Raw genomic sequence first — 21,182 nt, 5'->3', positions numbered from 1 at the left:
ATAACAAAACAACAACAAAACGCGGATTTCCTGTAATGATGAAAACATAAATATAAATTCTTTCAAAAGAACTGTTACACAAATCTAACGTATACTTATGTAAAGTAGATATTCCAAATGTTTTACAAAAAGCGTTTCTGTTTATCTTTTGTACAAAACAATTAATACTACTAGGTATTTCTTCCCAAAGTGTACAAAAATTCGTAAACCCGAATTGCTTAGTAAGTACAAAACTTTTGACATCATTTATCATTAAAAGTAGCACATGAAGGTATCATTATTATCACACATATTTAAATTGATCAGGATAAAACAGCTTGTTTACATTTTTTTGTCGAAAAATCCCCGCAGAATCAAAACTGTAGCCGATGCCCTGAGGGTTTCGTACTTAAGCTTTAGCTTTAAGGAATATGAAAATAAAAAGATAAATCGGACTTAAACATTTATTTTATTTGAACCAATATGGGTAAAAATAAAATTGGATGATAATCGATTGTCATTTAAATTCATTCAGTAAATTTTGGTCCATCTTAAAATCACAACATCAAATGCAATTATACTGTTCACATATCTCCAGTTTATATACACATAATGCTCAAGACTGCTTCATACACACGAACACAAAAGTCATACCAAATCTGTATCCTTTTTTCCAAAGGAGGGAGTACAATAATTTTGTTTAAATCTGATGAAGACCAGTACGTTGCGGCATGCATGTGAAATATGAAAATTATTCATACGTCTACGAAATAATCTAAAAACAACTGCTTTGACGTAGAAGGTAAATATTTAAAATAACGGTGTATCCCAATCGCTTTCTCATGTGCCTGTTCCAACCTTAGGCCGGGGACCTCATTAGGGGTTGTCTCTTCTTTGTCTTGAATGCACACTATGTGATAATCACGAAATCCTTAAACCACGGAAATACATGATTATATAATAAGTACAAATGAACATAACTGAAGCCAAAATACATTTTTACAAATGATATGAATTTGCATATAATTTAGAAACAAATAAACATAATTATGTATAGATTATTAATAAGATAGAATGCAATGTTACCAACTGTAGGTTTATTATCAAATAAAATATGCATACCTTGTGATGCGATATATGCCTTTTCTTTGTAGTAGCTCTGAAATTAAACATGCATACTAATTGTACAGTATTTAATACTGTTGCATGTTCTTAGTGTGCTTAAATTTTCAAAATAATTATTGGAATTAGAATACCAGGCACCATCAAAAATGTCTACATCAGTCCGAAAAAAAAAACATTATTTTTTTTGGAAAATGTTTATTGGCTGTAAAATTGCATGCTGTTTTTTTTTTGTTTTTTTTTTAAATCCCATGACAGGTTAAATGATGTTTGAAAAGTTTGTGTTGATGGATTGAAATTGTGCGAAAAGTGTAAATAGTTGCATACTATTTTTTTTGTTTATTCAAAAGGATATAAATGTCGTGAGAAACAATAATAAATTCTAATTGAAGTCATGAAGGATGTTGTGTTGTTATTTTTGTCGTTCGGTTGCGGTTTCATTGACACACAAATATGCCCTACATCTTCTTTTGTTTAAGATGTTAGTTTACTATTTTCCCAATAATGTTTGTCAATTATACTCGAAACGCATAAAAATGTGATTCGATAAATAACTGCATGCAAGTTTAATCTTAAAGGTATTCTTTAAACACTTACAGTAATATAACTAGCGTTTATATATTCATGCTTAGTATCCCCCACTAGAACAACACGTGAATGGTCATCTACAACAAATTTTATTTTGAGTATCAAGAACTTGAAATAAGTCTGACAATCGCAACTACAGAGCTTTATCAACAATGTATTTTTTTTTTATCTTTGACAGTACTTTTTAATTTCTCATTTAGTGAGTAGCGCTAGTGCTTGAAATGAAACATACGCATTGTAATTGAAAAGTCATCTGCAAAAATAACTAGAGGCTATAAAAGGGCTTGTGTCGCTCACCTGCATCTTCAACCATGGCCACTTGTAAGTAAAAATCATCATTATAAGGGAATAACTTTATTAAGACCTGACTGACCGTTTCAGTCATGTTGACATATTTGAAGATCTTGTCCTACTGGTCTTTTTTGGTTTTTAAAGATTCTATCTACATTTGTATCTATTATACTTTTCAAGATAATAGGCGAAAACTAAAAGAATGATAAAAATCATCTTTAAAGGGCAATAACTCCAATAACGAGTCGACTGAAGATTTCGGCAATGTAATCTATTTGTAGATCTTGTCTTGTTGATCGTTTTTGCTATCTAAAGTTTCTATCTACCTATTACAATTATCAAGATAATATGCAAAAATGCTAAAAAATGGAAAAAATCATTAAATATCAATAACTTCAATAAGGAGTCGTCTGACAATTCAGTTATTAGACTTAATTGTAGATCTTGTCTTCCTAGTCACTTTTCCGGAATAAAGACTCTTTCTATCGATTATAGTATTCAGAATAGTCAATAAAAATGAAAAACAAAATGGTAAAATTTGACATTTATGGGCAATAACTCCTGCAAACAGTCGTTTGACAGTTTTGACTTAAATATACAGCAGGTAGATCTCAACATTCTGAACATTTTTGCTAAAGTCAGATTATCTCTATTCATAGCGGTTTTTACGATAATAGACAAAACTATAATTTTACCCATATGTTCTTTTTTAACCATGTCAGCCATCTTGTAAGGGGGTCATCGGACACATTTTTTCAACTTGATACACTAATGATGATTGTGACCAAGTTTTGTAAAATCTGGCCCAGTAGTTTCAGAGAAGAGGATTTTTGTAAAAGTTAACGACGACGAACGACAGACGCCAAGTGATGAGAAAATCTCACTTGGCCTTTTGGCCAGGTGAGCTAATTTAAACATGTCTTCTTTAAACTTCCGTAAGCGTCTCTATGAACGGTGTTTACTTAGTTCTTGTAGATGTTAACCTTAATGAAAACATTACACATAATTGATATCAGTTATTCTAGATTTACATTTCCATTAGTCGAAGTTATTGTACAAACATTCATAGGTGAGGGCTACTGATGATATTACACATAAAATATCAGGTCGAAGATATCCTAAAACCTATTTTTTATCGTTGGGTTTAAAGACCTAGCCAAAAAGAAATGGTACTAAACTGTAATATTGGTTACTCTCTTACATGCAACTGTTTTGACATGTAATGCCTATTGTGAAATATGATGCAGATCAATATATAAATATACAAAATATTATGAAAAATCGTATGCAAATATTACGAAAGACATCATTGGATGGTTGACTGTTAAGGAATATTTGTGTCATAAATGACTTCGAATATGCTCCATTTGTCGTAGGAACACGACGGGTGACACCGGTGGAGCAGGATTTTATGGAACGCCACAGCTGTCTTAAGAGGTATCTGATATTACATTATGTGGTTTAATTATTACTTAATGATATTTTGTCTTTCCATATTATGGTTTGGCATTACTTAATGATGTTTTGATATTACTTAATATGGTTTTGTCATCATTTAATATTGTTTTGTCATTACTCGATGTGGTTTCGTCATAAGTCAATGTGGTTGTGGCATTACACAGGTAGAATAGCTACGGACGTTATGAAAAACGTCCGTAATACATCCGTATTACGGACGTTTTACGGAGAAATAGTACCACGTCCGTAAAACAGATCTTCCGTATTACAGACGTTCTAAAACATCCGTTTTACGGACGTTTTTTCAAACATCCGTATTACGGCTGTAAAAGCACATGTTTTATTTTCAATGTGGTCGGTTAATTTAAAACGTATCCAAATTTAAGTATCCGATACGTTGACGTATACGCATCTAGGGGAATATGCTAAAATAATTATCCTATACGAATATATGACTCGGTGTACTATTTTTGAAGAATAATGGGGACCAATGTCATATGTCGTACTACCCTTCAGTGGTAGACCCTCTTTTTTCGTAAAACAACACCATCGCCAATCTAGAAAAAAACTGTGTTTAATTGTTGTAGGTCACCATGAAACAAAGATCTTTGATATGCAACATAGACTTAGGAGATAACTGTATTGTATTTTAAGCTCCGACGGCATCAATTGCTGAATTGATGGTCGCAAATTAAGTTTACTGGCGACGCGTTAGCGGAGCCAGTAAACGGGTATTTCATTTTGCGACCATCAAATCACCGATTGATGCCGTCGGGGCTAAAAATACAATACTGTTTTCTCGTTTCTAATGAAACTGACAGAAAACAACGCCAAATCATACATTTAAAATCTGTCATACGTCGTCTGCACTTGCGCGTACGTTTTCATAGCATCAATTGTGAATTGGTGCCATGAAAATTGGTGACGTTATCCAATCAAAACGAACGTTACAAACGATGTTGCATTAGAATTAAGGATTATGTACCCTTTTGTTGTTTCAATGCTAAATATAAAGAAGTTATATAATAAGTTGAAGTGAGGCATTCAGAAATAAACAGATGCAAATTAATCAGTGCCACAAAGTTTGATCCCTGTTATTCTTTGAAAAAGGTACATTTAGTAATACTCTCGATCAGGGTAATTATTTGAGCATATTCCCCCAGATGCGTATACGTCAACGTATCTGATACTTTGGATACGTTTTAAATTGACCGACCTCTATTTAAACATTGTATAATATTTGCCTTATACATTTCTTCCATTGTAACAATAAAAAACTGATACATCAACGTGCAAAAGTGGTTTACAAGAAAATATGGTGTTTTGATTTATTATAAAGTTAAAATTTTTGACATCCCGTCATGAATCAAGGGTTTACTGCCCTGCAAGTATAGCATGCACTTTTGGGTTTTTGTGTTACTGGTTTGCTGTCTCATTTTCATGCATGATGTATCTGTGAACGTCAATACAAGACATACAAGTAAATGTCATATAATATATATCGAGCGATATGCATAAATTGCATGATCTTTACAAGTGCTTTTCAGAATATTTTGATACGTGTATCACATATTGTAAATATTGTACGCTCAAGAAATACGTGTAAAGTGTGCTTGAATCCTGATTATATCACATTTATAAGTAAACTAAAAGGCATGTTTTACATACACATGAAATACTACATGTAAAATGTATATGGCAAATATCTGCATTACGTATAGAAGGATATATATTGTTGAGACAGCAACCCAATGACCACAAATCCCAAAACAAACAACATATGAAGGGCAATGTACAGTCTTCAACAATAGACAGATGTCTATACAATATGCCAATCTCTTAATTCACACAAGTCTATAAAAGTTTTTGAATAGATTAAACAGAAACAATCGAGATGGGCTGTTAACACCAAATACTCCAAATAAAAAAAGCACATTAATATCTGAAAGACATGTTTAACAACCACTGACAAGGTTCCTGGGCTACGATAATGAAATGAATAGCAAGGTTAACTAACTTTTAATTTATGCAAAAGAAGAAAATACAAAAAAATAAGAAGTTTTTGTATTTTATCCACGGCAAGGACAAATTAATGAGAAATTAGAAAAAGTTTTACATTGTTATTACACACGATCTTGTTGGTAGACCTAGTGTAATAAAAATAGCTAAGTATATTTTACAGTGTATTCCAAATTTTAAATTATTTTTTTGTTTTGTTAAGTGGATGTGTTGACAAAGGGAACATATATTAAAAATACAAATATATATACATGTTTTATCCCCCAAGTTTTACTGGGGAATAGAAATATGGTCACAAGAGGTCTTATTCCGATCGGCAGTAAAACCATTGCCAAAGTTTGGCGTTCGTTTGGTTGTGCGGGATGTACAAGTACGCAGCCACGTCCGGTCCGAATGGAGACGTTAAATCCGATGCCGCGTGTAGAGAGTGTGCCACGCTCTCTGCACGTTGAGAACCCTTGTAGCAACTCTTTGAAGGGTCCGTAGGTGGCTTGTTGCAAGGCAACGTTTCTGTCCCTATCCATTATACCCTTTTTTTTCCAGAGGCTATCAAAATTTTCCCGACCTTCATCCCGGACGGCCTCTATTACATTACCTACCTATTTTATTCATTGTTAAGTTGTTTTCGTCCTGAACATGCATGAAATATTTGCCAATGGACGTTAAGCAACCAACAAAAATCAATCACATGTTTATTTTAACACTTTTTGTTACGTTATTAAACTTTCGATTTTCATTGACATGCAAAACAAAAGGACATTTCTTAAAGTTTATCATCTTTTTACAAAAAATGATTTTATATCACAGTTAGACACCAGGAAACAATTCGGAATGTAGTAACTATAAACATATATATATATATATTTTTTAAATCCAAACAAAAAAATAAGTTTTTCCAAATTTGCGATTTTTTTCTCTCACGAAAACTAACTTTTTAGCCTATATTTGACATTGAGTAACAATTTGGAATATTATATTATACAATAATCACATATTTATCAATTTAAAATCCTAACATTATACGACTTAGAAGTGTTCCGCAAACTAGTCAACGGGGCTCTTAAAGTTCTTTGGCCGGTGTATAGAAAGGTTTTGACATCACGATTTAGAAAATATACTGTTAATTTGTGGGTATACGAATCATTTAAAAATATATTTTAGCATGTATTACCTGCGGGAGATGGTAAATCATTAGCTACACTGAAAAGGTCTTGCCATGGCAAGAAAGAATGTATGGTTTTTAGTGTGAACATAGAGAAATAGAACAAATGAAAACATACATGGCCATGTAGTGAGAAAACGATTTTTCAATTTATTTTCTTCTTTCGAGCCTTCTGTATGTGCATATACAGGTCCCTTTGGTAAATTCTGTAATGAATGCATTAAATTCTCTCAATAAAAGAAACAGATATGACATTTTATATAAATATTTTTTATATAAGAATACATTTTTTTTTTATTTTATTCAAAAACATGAACCGAGAAAAGATTCTTCTCAAAGGAGCATCATTTGCCCTAAAATTCCATGAAATTTAATTTCAGTAAATTAATTAACATTTAAGTATACCCTGATGATAAATATGTTTAACTATCTATTACAAAAAAAATAGTTTTAAATACTTCACATGTTGTAAATGTCATTTTGACGTCATTATTATTCTTTTATTTTTATTTTTAATCATAATTCCGACCAATGTGTGTTTAGATGTTCATACTATTTGCATTTAACTATTATAGTATAGTCCGTTTGACTTCTATAAATCTTCAGAAAATAATTCTTAAAAATTCATTTTTACAAATACACATTTTTTTTCTTCGTGTATGTTAATGTATGATATATACGAACTCTGACTATGAATATCATAATTTTGGGCCAATAATCAAAAAAGTTACCCATTAGGTCTCTATGTTACTTCTATTTTTTTTATATAAAATACTTGATGGAGTAAGTATAAATAGTGTAACAGCCTTCCATTCAAAACAAAAATATAAGACATGTGCTTTAAACCTGTTTCACTGTACCATGTGACTTAACTCATTTAAATATCAAAGGACACTTTACATGTCATTAAAAATGACCATCATCTAAGTTTTTTTATAACTGGTTTTTATATGATTTCATAAATGAACTTGCATGTATCTACAAAGATGTTATTTCAGGGGAAAATATTATAATCAGATGTTTTATTTTGTTTTTATTCCTTACCAAATTTTAATTTTTGTTACCTTAATTTGATTATATATTTATATATATCTTCTAAAAGAATATAAGCAAGCTTTTCATGCTTAAAGCATGATGACAGTATTTACAAAATTGAGAGGCTCTAAAAAGTTTACCAATAAGTATTTACAGAATACATTTAATATTTACTTTTTTATTGAAAAAAACACAGCTTATGACTTTCAAAATATGAAAATAAAATTAGATAAAATATAACCATAAAGACCTTAATTGATGAAAAGGAGGACTTTTTTAATATATTTTTTTTAATTATGCATTATCTCCCTTACTTATATGTAAAGAAAGGAATCAACATGCCTCTAAAAATTTCAAAACAAAAAAAGGATATAATTCTGAAAGTGTTCAATTATGTTCTTGCCGAGTCAAAGCGGGGAGCTCCATTTCATTCATGGCATAATACCACAAAAAAAACTGCCCACTGTTTGAAAGTAAGTGAAAGCTTTATAAAAAAAAATGCTTGGATCAGAAAAAATCTTGAAGGCAAAAAATGTATCAACTAAAAAGGATAAAATTGATCAGTTTGACAAAGATCTGATAAAAACTACTGTGCATAATTTATTTCGGAAAAATGAATGTGTGACATTAAAAAAATTAAAACATCTTTTGGAAAAAAATCATGATATTAGTTTATCAAAATACAAATTATGGAAAACTCTGCATGAGTTAGGCTTTAGATATAAGAAAGTGGATACAAACAGAAAAGGTTTAGTTGAAAGAAAAGACATTGTTAACCAACGTATACAATATCTAAGAACAATTAAGAAAAAACGTGGAGAAGGTTATACTGTCGTTTATTTAGATGAAACTTGGGTTGATACCAACCATACTACTTCTCATCAATGGACTAGTTCAGACAATGCAAAAAACAGAAAAATTCCCCTAGGTAAAGGCCAAAGATTCGTTGTTTTGCATGCTGGATGTGAAAAGGGTTTTTTAAAAGGATGTGATCTAGTTTTTAAAGGTATCAGTACGGACGGACGCGATAATCATACGGAAATGAACAGTAAAATATTTGAACAATGGATTGAAAAACAATTAGTTCCAGCTTTGCCAAAAAAAAGTCTGATAGTAATGGACACTGCGTCATATCATAGTGTGCGTGTCGAGGGTACAAAACCTCCCACATCTAATTCAAGAAAAGGTGACATGGTTGACTTTCTGAATAAACTTGGTGTTGAGTTTGACATGAAAAAAAAAACGAAACCTAAGATATATGAAATTATTAAATCCAAAAAAATTTACCCTGTATACAAGGTTGACGAATTTTTGAAAAAGAAAGGACATGAAGTTCTAAGACTCCCACCTTATCACTGTGAGTTTAACCCTATAGAACTTATTCGGGGAAATTTAAAGGGATTTATTGGTCTGGAAAGCTCATCTTTTAAACTAAATGATGTGAAATTGCTTATTCAAAAAGGGTTTGAACAGATCAATAGCACAACGTGGTTAGATTCATGCAATCATATAAAAAACAACATTGAACCAAGATATTGGCAAAAGGATGCTATACAGGATGAAATTCAAAAAATTATTATTCATATTGAATCAGACACTGAAATTGAAAGTGAAAGTGAGAATGAAAATTCAAGTGATGGAGATGAGACTGAAGATTATGAATGGCCTTGATAATAAATTTGATGTGAGTACTTTGTGTTTGCTTTTCCTAATTTTAATCTAAATTAGTAGATAAAACTTTTCATAAACATATGAAGGTATAAATACAAAAAAAATATGCTTTATACTATTCATTTTCACAAAATTTCATTTCTAACCTGAATTTTGCATAAATCTACTTTGCAGTTTTTAAAAATGTAATACTAGTGTCCAGTGGAAAATATTACTAAGGTTACTCATAGGAATTGAACAATGAAAAATACAAAATCATGTATACAGAAAGTTCAGTAATCACATGACATAAAACTTAAAAGAAGTCCAAGTTTGTTGATGGTCAGAGTTATTCAAATGAGAAAAGTCACATGGTACAATGAAACAGGTTTAAAGCACATGTCTAATGTTTTTGTTTTGAATGGAAGGCTGTTACACTATTTATACTTACTCCATCAAGTATTTTATATAAAAAAAAAGAGAGTAACATAGAGACCTAATGGGTAACTTTTTTTATTATTGGCCCAAAATTATGATATTCATAGTCAAAGTTCGTATATATCATACATTAATATACACGAAGAAAAAAATGTTTATTTGAAAAATGAATTTTTAAGAATTATTTTCTGAAGATTTATAGAAGTCAAACGGACTATAACCGCATATATCATGTGTATATGGACAAACACTTTTTATACAGATGTATTACTCATTAATTGATAACCATATTTTTATAACAAACTTAATATATTATGGCCGAAGTATGTGGTCCATGTTTTTCCGAGAAAAAACTAGATGGATCGGAACGACATGAATGACCCCGCTTGCCAAAAAAGCTTGAAGCCATTTTTAGGAGTGGAAATTTGAGAATAAAAGTCTGTATAACTGTTATTTTTACAAAATTTTTAAAGTCCAAAGCCCGTAATTTCGGCACAAATCAGTGGAGCAGAACCAGACGTAAAGTCAGTCTGTGACTCATCATAAAAGACTCACATACTAAAAATCAGCTCAATATGTGAAGCCATTTAGAAAAAATTGTCGGTATAACTGTTATTTTTAAAGTCAAAAGCGTGTTATTTCAGCAAAAATCAATGGAGTGAAACTAAATGCAAACTCGACCCGTTACTCATCATAGTAGACTCACATGCTAAAAATCAGATCAATGTGAAGGCGTTTAAGTCCAAAGCCCACTGTTTTGGCAAAAATCAGCAGAGCGGAACCAAACGTTAACTCGATCTGTAACTTATCATAGTAGTCTAATATATTTAAAATCTGCTCAATATATGAAGGCGTTTAGAAAAAAATCCGTATAACTGCTATTTTCATGGAATTTTCGAAGTTGTCCGTTATTTCGGCAAAATTCAGTGGAGCAAAACCAAACGTAAACTCGACCTGTAACTCATCATAGAAGACTCTCATACTAAAAATCAGCTCAATATATGAAGGCGTTTAGACAAAATGTCCGTATAACTGTTCGTTCGTTAAGGAATGACGGAATGAAAGAGACATTCATTTTGAATAAGAGTTCAAATAATAAGTCTTAAAATTGGACGTAACGCTCATGAAGAAACTAGATAATCTATATGACCTTTTGCTATGCTAACTTATATTGAATACATATAAACACGTGATTCTAAGATTTGTCATTTTGTTTTACCATTTTTTAGGGACGGGTAGTTTTTTAAATGATAATAGCTCATTCGATTAAAAATAATGCTGGAACAACAATTTATAAACGATTATAAGGTATGTTTAACATAACTGACCTCATATTCCTTTTTGAAACCTTCAGTCCTCTTTTTCTCATCAATAACATTCTTCAGGTCTCCTATGGATATTTTGTATATAGTAACATTTTGTACAGATGCTACATTATTGTACACATTTGTTTCATCGTCCACATCATTTTCTACATGAATTTCATTAACACTTGTTCTTCTAGATTTTTTGCGAGCCGACGCATATATAACGTCTACATCTGATTTACAGCCTTTATTAACATAGTCTTCTCTTGTTCGGTCTAAAATTGCAATGAAATATATATCTTCTTTAATTTTTTTTACATTTTTTTATTTGATTTACAGGTTAACAAAATATTTTTTAGCTCCATTCTATAATTTCAGCAAAAGCAAGTATATAAGATGCAACAAACTTTAAGGATGTTCGCTACTCTGTTTAAAAATTACAAGCTTTTTAAAAGACTGTTATTTATTGATACAATATGAATAAAGGAACTAAAAAATAAGAAATAAATGATGGGTCCGTGTGCTTATTTTCGACATATAAGCCGTTGAAAATTTGGCGGGAAATGATTCTCTCTAGATTTTTCATACTTTTAACATTGTCCGCTTTTCTCTTTTAACATGTTTAAAAACTAAGAAAAAATAAAAAAGATTTTGTAAGATTTTCAAATATGGTTTTTAAAACTATATGTAATAAAATTATGAAAAGAAAAGCAGGGGTTAGTGGACAAATTTTTTTAATGGCAAAACATGGATAAGACCAGAGGATTCCGAAAATCAGGCAAAATTTCAAAAACAAGAGGAGCGAACATCCTTAAATTATGCATCTAGTACATGAAACTTTTAAGGGCCATAGAAAGAGATAGATGTAAACATTCCAAATATACCAATTTCTGTTAATTAATTTCAACTGAATATCAGACTGATTATCAGAAAGATTCTCCTGATTTAAAGGACGAGTAATTAATGAATTCAACAGACGCCTATTGATTGTGAAAAAAGACCAGTGACAACTGACGTGAATCAGAACCCTATACAGCCCTTTGAATATCTGGAGGTGTGACTAGTTTTGAGAGTAATAAAAGCGAGAACAAATACACTTTTCTGTATAAAGTAATCCAACTTAAAAAAAAACCAACATTTTGCATATGACCTACATACATATCCGTACAGGGACTCGATACCTGAATACAAATCTTAACCAGTGTATGTTTTTGTATATCTAGGTTAAGCCAAAAAGTATTAACAAAAACACTGAACTCCAAGGTAAATTCAAAAAGGGATAAGTCTATGAAAACTGACAAAAAGAAACGTTAGACTATACCAACTAACGGTACAAATGGACAACAACTAATTTATTCTTGACTTGGTACAGGTATTTTCCAAAGAAAATGGTTAAACCTGATTGTTTAGAACCTAACTTGTACGACACTAGTTTATATATCCGTTATATCGACATAAATTAATAAGCAATCAAACAGACATAATTTGCTAATGTGACAATAATTAGTATACAGCAGCAAAAACTGTGTAAACATACATCATAGACATGGAACACAATTGACTAAAGCTAAAAGAAATTCAAACAATCTATGCTACTAAAATAACGAGGTCCAATTTGTTATCCGGCATGACGTAAAAGCGATGAATCAAACAATTCAACTTTATATATAACTATATATGACAATGGTGTTGTTGAAAAATTACACCATTTCAGGCCCTTTTCTTATCCACATAATTAAAACTATCAATGATTAACAAGTTCCGGGTCGAATCCGATTCCCATACCAATAGTATATGTCACATGTAGTTTCCTGTTACCTTCTGTAAATCACTCCTTATCAAGAGAACCTGGAATTCTTCCAGTAGTTGTTTTATATCTATGTTACACTATAGTACACTATTTAACAAGTCTAGTTACTACTATTAATTTGGTTAATTAGTTTAAAAACTAAATTTTGTTTATAGTACGTTTATTGTAGTAAGAAAATAAGGACAAGTTAAAAAAAAAAATTTTTATAGTAAGTTTATTCAGTGTAGTAAGAAAACAAGGACGGGTTCAAACAGAAAGATTTTCAAAGCAGAGAAAACTGTACACCTTCCAAGCAGCATGATTTTATCAGATGACAATACGAATATTAAAAATTCAGGATAAAAATAAGGCATGGGTACTTTAATTCAGGATGTGTTCTAGTCATACAAATAAATCAGTCAAAGACGCAAAAAAAAAATTATTGTAGTAGCTTGTAAATCTGATTAAGACGTCATCAAAACAAGTTTTTGTAATTGATAGAACATACAATAAATTAAAACATACATGTGTAATGTCGTACTAGTATACACTTTCCCGATAATGTACAAATTAAATAAAATATAAATACAAGAGTGAACTCAATGAAACAACACTGTAAAAACATCTTGCACTCGGATCGCACTTCTGGACCCACCTACATCAGGAACGCCCAAAGCCAAACACCCCATAGCTGGATGCACACAGACACATACCGAGTCATGTCAAGAGTAATACAACTAAAAATAACATAATAGCACAAAGACAAAAAAAAAGGGGGGGGACTCTTAAGTAAATAAAAAGATAACCAAATTCAGCACCTATAATCTTTAACTCAAGACCAACTTGTATTATTTGTGAAGTTAAACCGACAATTTTTATGGTGTATCACAGTACAAATACGATATATGAGACACATCGATTTGCATTCTACTGGAAAATCATTATAGTATACGGTAATGTAACGTATACTGACATGTTTTGCTCCTTCAGTTTACGAAAAAATTAGAAGATCATATTACCGGCTACCTTAGATTTATCAACTTAAGTTTGATTCAATTTCAAAAACAGTTGTTTAAAGGTGCATTAGATAAGATTAAAAAAAAAGCTGTTTAGGTATGATTTTTGTTTGTTTCAAAGATTAATAAAAGAAAACATATTGAAAGGATACTTATAATAGTTAGATTGTATATGGGAGAGGCGGACGATACCGAAGTGATGTTAAACTCAATGATGAGAAACTGACAAATATATGGCAAATAAAAAACAAAACAAAAAAGACAAAAAAAAGAATACTAAACACAACACGGAAAAATAAAGACTGAGCAACACGAAATCCACCAACAACCAAATTGGTTTTTATAATTTGTTAAAGTTAGCTCAAAAACATCACTGAAATATTATTGTCTTACAAGACGATAATTCGATCTCATAAGTTTACGTAATGGGGCATCCTTTCACTTGACCATCACGTGCAGTTGGGTTGGGCATTAGCTAAGCATCGTGGTACGTGTCCAGTTAAGAGAGAAATGTAATAATAAAAAATGGAAACAAGAGAGCCACCCGGCATAGCATTTTGTTGACTGATTTGGACCACAAAATAAACATTCGTATCCAGGTAAAATTGTGAGTTTTTAACATGAAACCAAACAGAACTAGAGACCTCGCCAATGCCCTAAGGGACGTGCTTGTGTATCTGTCTGTGTGTCTCGCTGTTAATGTCTATTTATATCTATGTTCACATCGGATCGCATGACAATCGGCAGTCTTCGAAGGTCATTTTGATGATTAATTAGAAGGCGTATAGTAAACAAATATGCTAGAAATGTTGATACTTCATTTTTATTTAACTCATTCAAACGATAATATGCGTTGTTTATCGTTTCGCCTGGAAAACCTTATTATAAACTCCATTCAATACAAATTTAGACACGGCTTTCCAATACGTAATATACTTGGTGTATTAGCATAAAAAGTAACACAAAATATAGAAACAAATTTGCAACAATTTGTGAGCATTGACGTTAAATATATAAAACAAAACTCTTGATCAATTACGTTCGCCCTAAGCGCTTTACTTGACTAAAAGTACCCGTTGAGGAAAGTAATATAAATACATGCGTCTTAGGAGGAGTTTTTTTTTAAACTTTGTATACTACTGTACGTATACATTTCCGTAAGGGTTGGTAGATATCACGAATCATTCGAATTCAAGGTAATAAATGATTGGTTTAGTTGAAAATATATTTTCTCTTAAATATGCATTCTCATACATTCTTTTGAAAACAAAACTTCCACCCGAATTAACTAAATGTACTTTTTATGACAGATAAGACATTAACAAGGCATGAATTCCCTGAAATGGTCATTGCAAACCGAATATATAAAGACTTCTTGAAGTGTGATATGCATTCCTTAGTTTATGAATGAAACTATTTGAGCACTAAACATGGGGAATGCAATACAATGGTTATTTTTGTTTTGCGTCATTTATTTGACTCAATTTGCCCGTGATTCCTTTGATATCCATGTACTACCATATGTCCCGTTTAACAGTATGCTAAAATTCATGTATGTATTTAAACACTTACATTTACTTACACTAAAATATTTTCGAACACTAAAGGTTGCAATTCTGTAAATATAGACAATGCAATTTCCCATAGTAACTCCCCTTGCGGCTAAAACTGTGACACATTTACTATGAAGTTTCGTGAAAAATAATATCCCAGAACGGAAAGTTTATATGCACTACTATTTTATTCAAAGGTCAAAATATAGGGCTGTGCGGCATATTTTCAATATTTATATGCCCTGAACTTCTATGAGTTTAAACTTATACTATAATGCTATACAACCCTTTACCTTCATATTTGGACCTCCTAAGAATTAAAATTTAGGCGCAACCATGTTTTTCTGTACTGGTTACATTCCCAAGTGATGTCTCTATGAGATGAAACACAGAGATCATAAATGGAAACCAGTACATTATCAAATTAACATATCTATGAATATTGTATATCTCCCTAAAAGAGGCGTGGTTTGAGAAACAACTGTATTTACAAAGTGCAAGCTATACAAACATTTATTCAAATAGAAAACCTTCTACAAACACTTTTTCTCACAACAATACTTATTTATCAGAATTATAGCCTTAATGAAATCACTGCATATACTCTAAGTTTCCTTTTACAGTACATTTTATACCCCTACCCCTGTTTCAGTTTTTTAAAGAATTTGAAAACAAGACTTTAATTATTGCCAGCTTACCCTATGTGCATGTTTTCTGACATGAAATGTCTAAAACATGTTTGAAACTATTCTGATAACAAATTGAAAGCATTTTAGAATACTATAAATGTATTGTTTAGTAGTTAATCATTCCAACATTCAAGATTATACAAAGTATCCAATCCTGCCTGTGTCTCCAGTCCACATCTTACTGTATGCCTATTTGTCAATGAAAGTTCACAATTTCTGTCTCAAATGGTCAGTTAAGAATTCTTGTCACAACAGTATCATCTCTAACCATATAACTAACATAAGTTAGTTTTTGTATGAACTAGAAGTGTCTAAACAAAGTCATATTTGCAAAATTGTATTTAAGAAGATATCAGTCTGGTGCATAAATTCAATTAAAGCTTGATAGAAATGACTGCTTACATCTTATTTTTGCATAACTTTCTAGCAGTTATTGTTTTGTTTACAAATGACCTTGAAAATAATAAAAGCATAGCATTTACAAGTTAAATTATCTGTTTTATGACCCAGGGTAGGCATTTTTTTTCTGTTTTTTGCCCCCTGGGGCCTCACATTTCCTAAATATTTTCCCTGTTTCTAGCAAGGTGGAATATTTAGTATATATTTAGGATAGAACACACTATTGTAAGTTTTATTGAGGTCTTTTTGTAATTCTAACTTGTGCTTTTTAATGCCGCGGTCACAAAAAAACACATTTAGGTGTTACGGCTTACTTTGGGTTATCGACAGGAGAAAAATAACCCAACAAAATTATTTAGGAAGGATCAATGAGTTGCAATGACTGCGAAGAGTAAATATAAGCACTTCTGAACAATTTAAATCACAAATAGGTATATATTATGAATTTATTTTGAATTCAGGGCCTTAAGTAAAGCATGCATACTGTAAACTGTGAATTTATGCTGAGTCATCCATAGTGAAGGCTCAGGATTTTCTCAATCTTCATGAAAATTTATAAAACTTCATATTTGAGTTACATTCTTTAAAATCTCTGTGATCAACCAGATTTTGTGAAATTCTGTATGTTCTATTTTTGAACCCTATATAGGTTGCAATTCTGTAAATATAGACAATGCAATTTCCCATAGGAACTCCCCTTTCGGCTAAAACTGTAACACTTTTACTATGAAGTTTCTTGAAAAATAATATCCCAGAACAGAAAGTTTATATGCACTACTATTTTATTCAAAGGTCAAAATATAGGGCTGTGCAGCATATTTTCAACATTCATATGCCCTGAACTTCTATGAGTTTAAACTTATACTATAATGCTATACAACCCTTTACCTTCATATTTGGACCTCCTAAGAATTAAAATTTAGGCGCAACCATGTTTTTCTGTACTGGTTACATTTCCAAGTGATGTCTCTATGAGATGAAACACAGAGATCATAAATGGGAACCAGTACATTATCAAATTAACATATCTATGAATATTATATATCTCCCCAAAAGATGCGTGGTTTGAGAAACAACTGTATTTACAAAGTGCAACCTATAGGTAAAATAAACAGAAAAACTAACTATTTATGATATTCATTACATATTTGCAAATGTAATACACATGTGTGTGCCATTCAGTATAAAAATATAAGTTATAATTTACTTTCATTTTCATATAGAGAATGCAGTGCTACTCACTGGCGTATTGATTTCCGTCCCGTCGGTTACGTTGTTGGCTCTGACTTGAATAGTTTTCCTGTTTGGGGGATGACCTCCGCCTGCAAAGTGAAAATAAAATGGCATCTAAAAACGCTGTTATTAATGATAGCGTGTGAGCACATGTGTCCCCTTAAGCGCAAGTGGAGTAGTTATATGTTGACACAACTAATCTTAGAAACACATGTTCCTTAACGTAAACGAATACAAGAATTACTCATTATAAAATTGGTGCATCCGACTCACTTTTTTTAATTTACTTTCATCAGGAACGCTCAATCTCACACACAACATTTTTTTATCAATACCTTTTAAACTATGAACTTTTCTAATTTTACAGAACACCTACGCAATTTAATGGCAAGGAGAGGGGGTATAATAATATATCCTGATTCTAGTTTTGAAACAAAATAGTATTGCCATGCAAAAGAGGGAAAACAATTATTCTGAATAAGTTCGTTTTGAATTGTTGAACGAATAATCTGCTTTTTTGTGGTATAAATGCCATGAACAGAAAAATAACTTAACACACCCTTTAATAAAGGTAATATAGAAAAAAGTGATTTGTATTTATCATACACTGAAACAATTCAAATTTGTGTTAGGTCATTCAATTCAAGTAAAATTTTGATTAAACTAGACAGCGAATACTATCATTTATATCCAGATAAGCGAGTTTTGCTTCACCTTATAATTGAGCCATCCAGCGTGATAAAATATAATCGCTGAAGAAAAGAATATATTTCACGTTAACGTGAATAGTAAAATGGGATACAATTTTCTGCAAAACTTAGCAGCAAAATGTTTTTGACGGTATAGAACTCAGATAATGCACATTATAAACGTTTTTTTGGTCTAATACAGCACCTCATGATGTCAGGATTGCATAAAGAAGTTGTATCAATCCGGACACCCCTTGTTGTGTTAAAGGATAAGAAAATCTTAAAATTAGCATTTTCTATAACAAAATACGACGAGGTGTGTCAAAATTGATCCAATGAAAGACCAATCGTATGGAGGTCTTTAGTTTGGAAATCCTGACACCCAAAACTGTGTTATACGATAAAAAGAGGCGAAAGACACCAAAAGTAATATTCAAACTAAAAACAAAAGTCGAAAACAAACTGACAATGTCATGACAAAAAACGAACAACGACGAAAAGACAAACAGTACACAATACACAACATAGAAAACTTAAGACTGAGCAACACGAGCTCCAAACGCTGTTAATAAATGTCTATTTACATTAAACATGTTACACTGTAAATGCATTGAAACAAAAATATGTGGATTGTTTTGTTTGATGGAGAAAAAATCAATTAATAAGTAACTTATTTTATAAAATTATAACAGGGAGTTCTATATGTTCTATGTGTTTTCCTTGTTTCAGGAAAATTTTTAATGCGGTATAAAGCAAATTATTTACACAACTTCAAACGAATTATTCAAAATAGTTGTTTTCTATCTTATAACTGAAATTTGAGAATAAAATGGAATAATTGAGAATGAGAATATAATACTCGGTAGTGACACAAGTTAAAACAAACCTTTCCAGAATTGTCCATTGATAAATTTTGAAATTATAAAGAAACTATGGTTTCAAATCCCTCAGGCAAATTTGACCTTAGATATATTTGCCAACATGTTTATAGATATAAGAAGATGTGGTATGAGTGCCAATGAGACAACTCTCCATCCAAGTCAAAATTTATAAAAATAAACCATTAAAGGTCACAGTACGGTCTTCAACACCGAGCCTTGGCTCACACCGAACAGTAAGCTATAAAGGGCTCCAAAAATTACTAGTGTAAAACCATTCAAACGGGAAAAACAACGGTCTAATCTATATAAAAAACGAGAAACGAGAAACACTTATGAACCACATCAACAAACGACAACTACTGAACATCACATTCCTGACTTAAGACAGGTGCAAACAAATGCAGCGGGTTTAAACGTTTTAATGGTACCAAACCTTCAACCTTTTTCTGAAACAATAGTGTAACATCACAACATAGAAAGACACACTATAAAATATCAACTGAAATAGCTTAACTCAATCAAAGGACATATTAACAACATTGAACATACACTGAACAAATAAATTTGACCTATGACACAATGTAAATACAAAATATGTCCTTTTTGGTCATTGAGCTATTCAACCTATTGGTTCTTATACACCTTTGGCTTTCAAATATTCAGCTTTGAGCGTTCCTGATTCAGGTAAATCCAGAAAAACCCTTCGGACGCATGAAATTTATAACGTGTTGTTTTATTTCTTACATCTGTTGGTGGGGGTATCATCAGCTCAGTAGTCGGTACCTCGGTATTGACATCATTTCTAACAAACTTTTGTTTTTGTCCATTTATAAATTTTGAAAAGCGCTTTGAAAGCATGGATTATTAACATGTTGTTTTTTACTTTTTTGATAGTTTTAAATAAAGTTATGCGTTCTCAAATTTATCTTATATAATGTTCTTTTATTAAAGCAACACATTAACAAAACATAAGATGATTTATTTTTAGGGAATTGAACTCTTCATTAACGACGTTTTGGGGTGTTTTATTCTGATTAGACAGAGAAAATGATTGCTTCTGCCTTAAACCTTAAAAGACTATTAAAGAGGGAAAATTGTACAGTAAACCCATAATTGTCAACAAATCACGATTACTATCAAATGTTTGAACTGAGTTAACAAACTGCAGTTTGCATTTTAACCCATTATAGATAATGCATATTTTAAGGTTTTTCTTGTCGTATAACACACCAAGGGGTGTCAGGATTGATCAAATGAAACACCGACCGTGATGAGGTCTTTTATTTTGGCAATCATGACACCCCAAAATGTGTTATACGACAAGAAAAAACTTAAAATAAGCATTTATCTACAACTTATATGCCCGTAAACAAATATTATTTTCTGTAAAGTTTTACATCCTATTTTATTAAAGTGGAATACTCTTTTCTGATGCGTTCAGGTTTAAATACGCCCTACGGCTCATTTATAATGTGAAATAAAACTCACAAATCATCCTAGATAACTACACTCTTTAGTAATCATTATTCAGTTGCGATAAAAATATTGATGTAACTTCATGAAGCAAGACACAAATGAATTGTAACGGTGTATGAAAAATACAAGTCACTTTGTAAATAATTCATTGTTTCAACTTAATTGATGATTGGGGATGCTATGTTTTTTTCTTTTTTTTTCATGACATTTTTATCGCGGAGAAGCAGATAATTTTTTCAACAATTTTTAACGAAGTATTCAGAATAATTGTTTTCTCACTTTTATCTGGCAATACATTTTTTTTCTAATCTCAGAATCAATCAGGATTAAGTATTATAACTCCCAATTATAAAGTATGTGGCTGTTATTCTATAGAAAATAAGATTATTTGGTCATTTGATCATTTGA

General features: G+C 31.2%; 1 protein-coding gene across 1 annotated transcript in view; it reads right to left on the bottom strand.

Moving 5' to 3' along the window:
* The window catches only part of LOC127738185 (receptor-type tyrosine-protein phosphatase F-like), an 85,376-nt gene that overhangs the window by 17,079 nt on the left and 47,115 nt on the right, over window positions 1–21,182 (bottom strand). The window contains exons 6-9 of the mRNA XM_052249346.1: window positions 11,071–11,132; window positions 6,738–6,825; window positions 1,699–1,766; window positions 1,102–1,138 (exon numbers count right to left, since the gene is read on the bottom strand). Of these exons, the coding sequence (XP_052105306.1) occupies window positions 1,102–1,138; window positions 1,699–1,766; window positions 6,738–6,825; window positions 11,071–11,132 (255 nt within the window). The remainder of the gene's footprint in view (window positions 1–1,101; window positions 1,139–1,698; window positions 1,767–6,737; window positions 6,826–11,070; window positions 11,133–21,182) is intronic.

Source organism: Mytilus californianus, unplaced genomic scaffold, assembly GCF_021869535.1.
Source record: "Mytilus californianus isolate M0D057914Y unplaced genomic scaffold, xbMytCali1.0.p SCAF_1, whole genome shotgun sequence".
In the NCBI taxonomy this organism is placed as follows: domain Eukaryota; kingdom Metazoa; phylum Mollusca; class Bivalvia; order Mytilida; family Mytilidae; genus Mytilus; species Mytilus californianus.
Note: the sequence above shows the minus strand (reverse complement) of the source record. Positions and strands in the feature narration are given on the sequence as shown.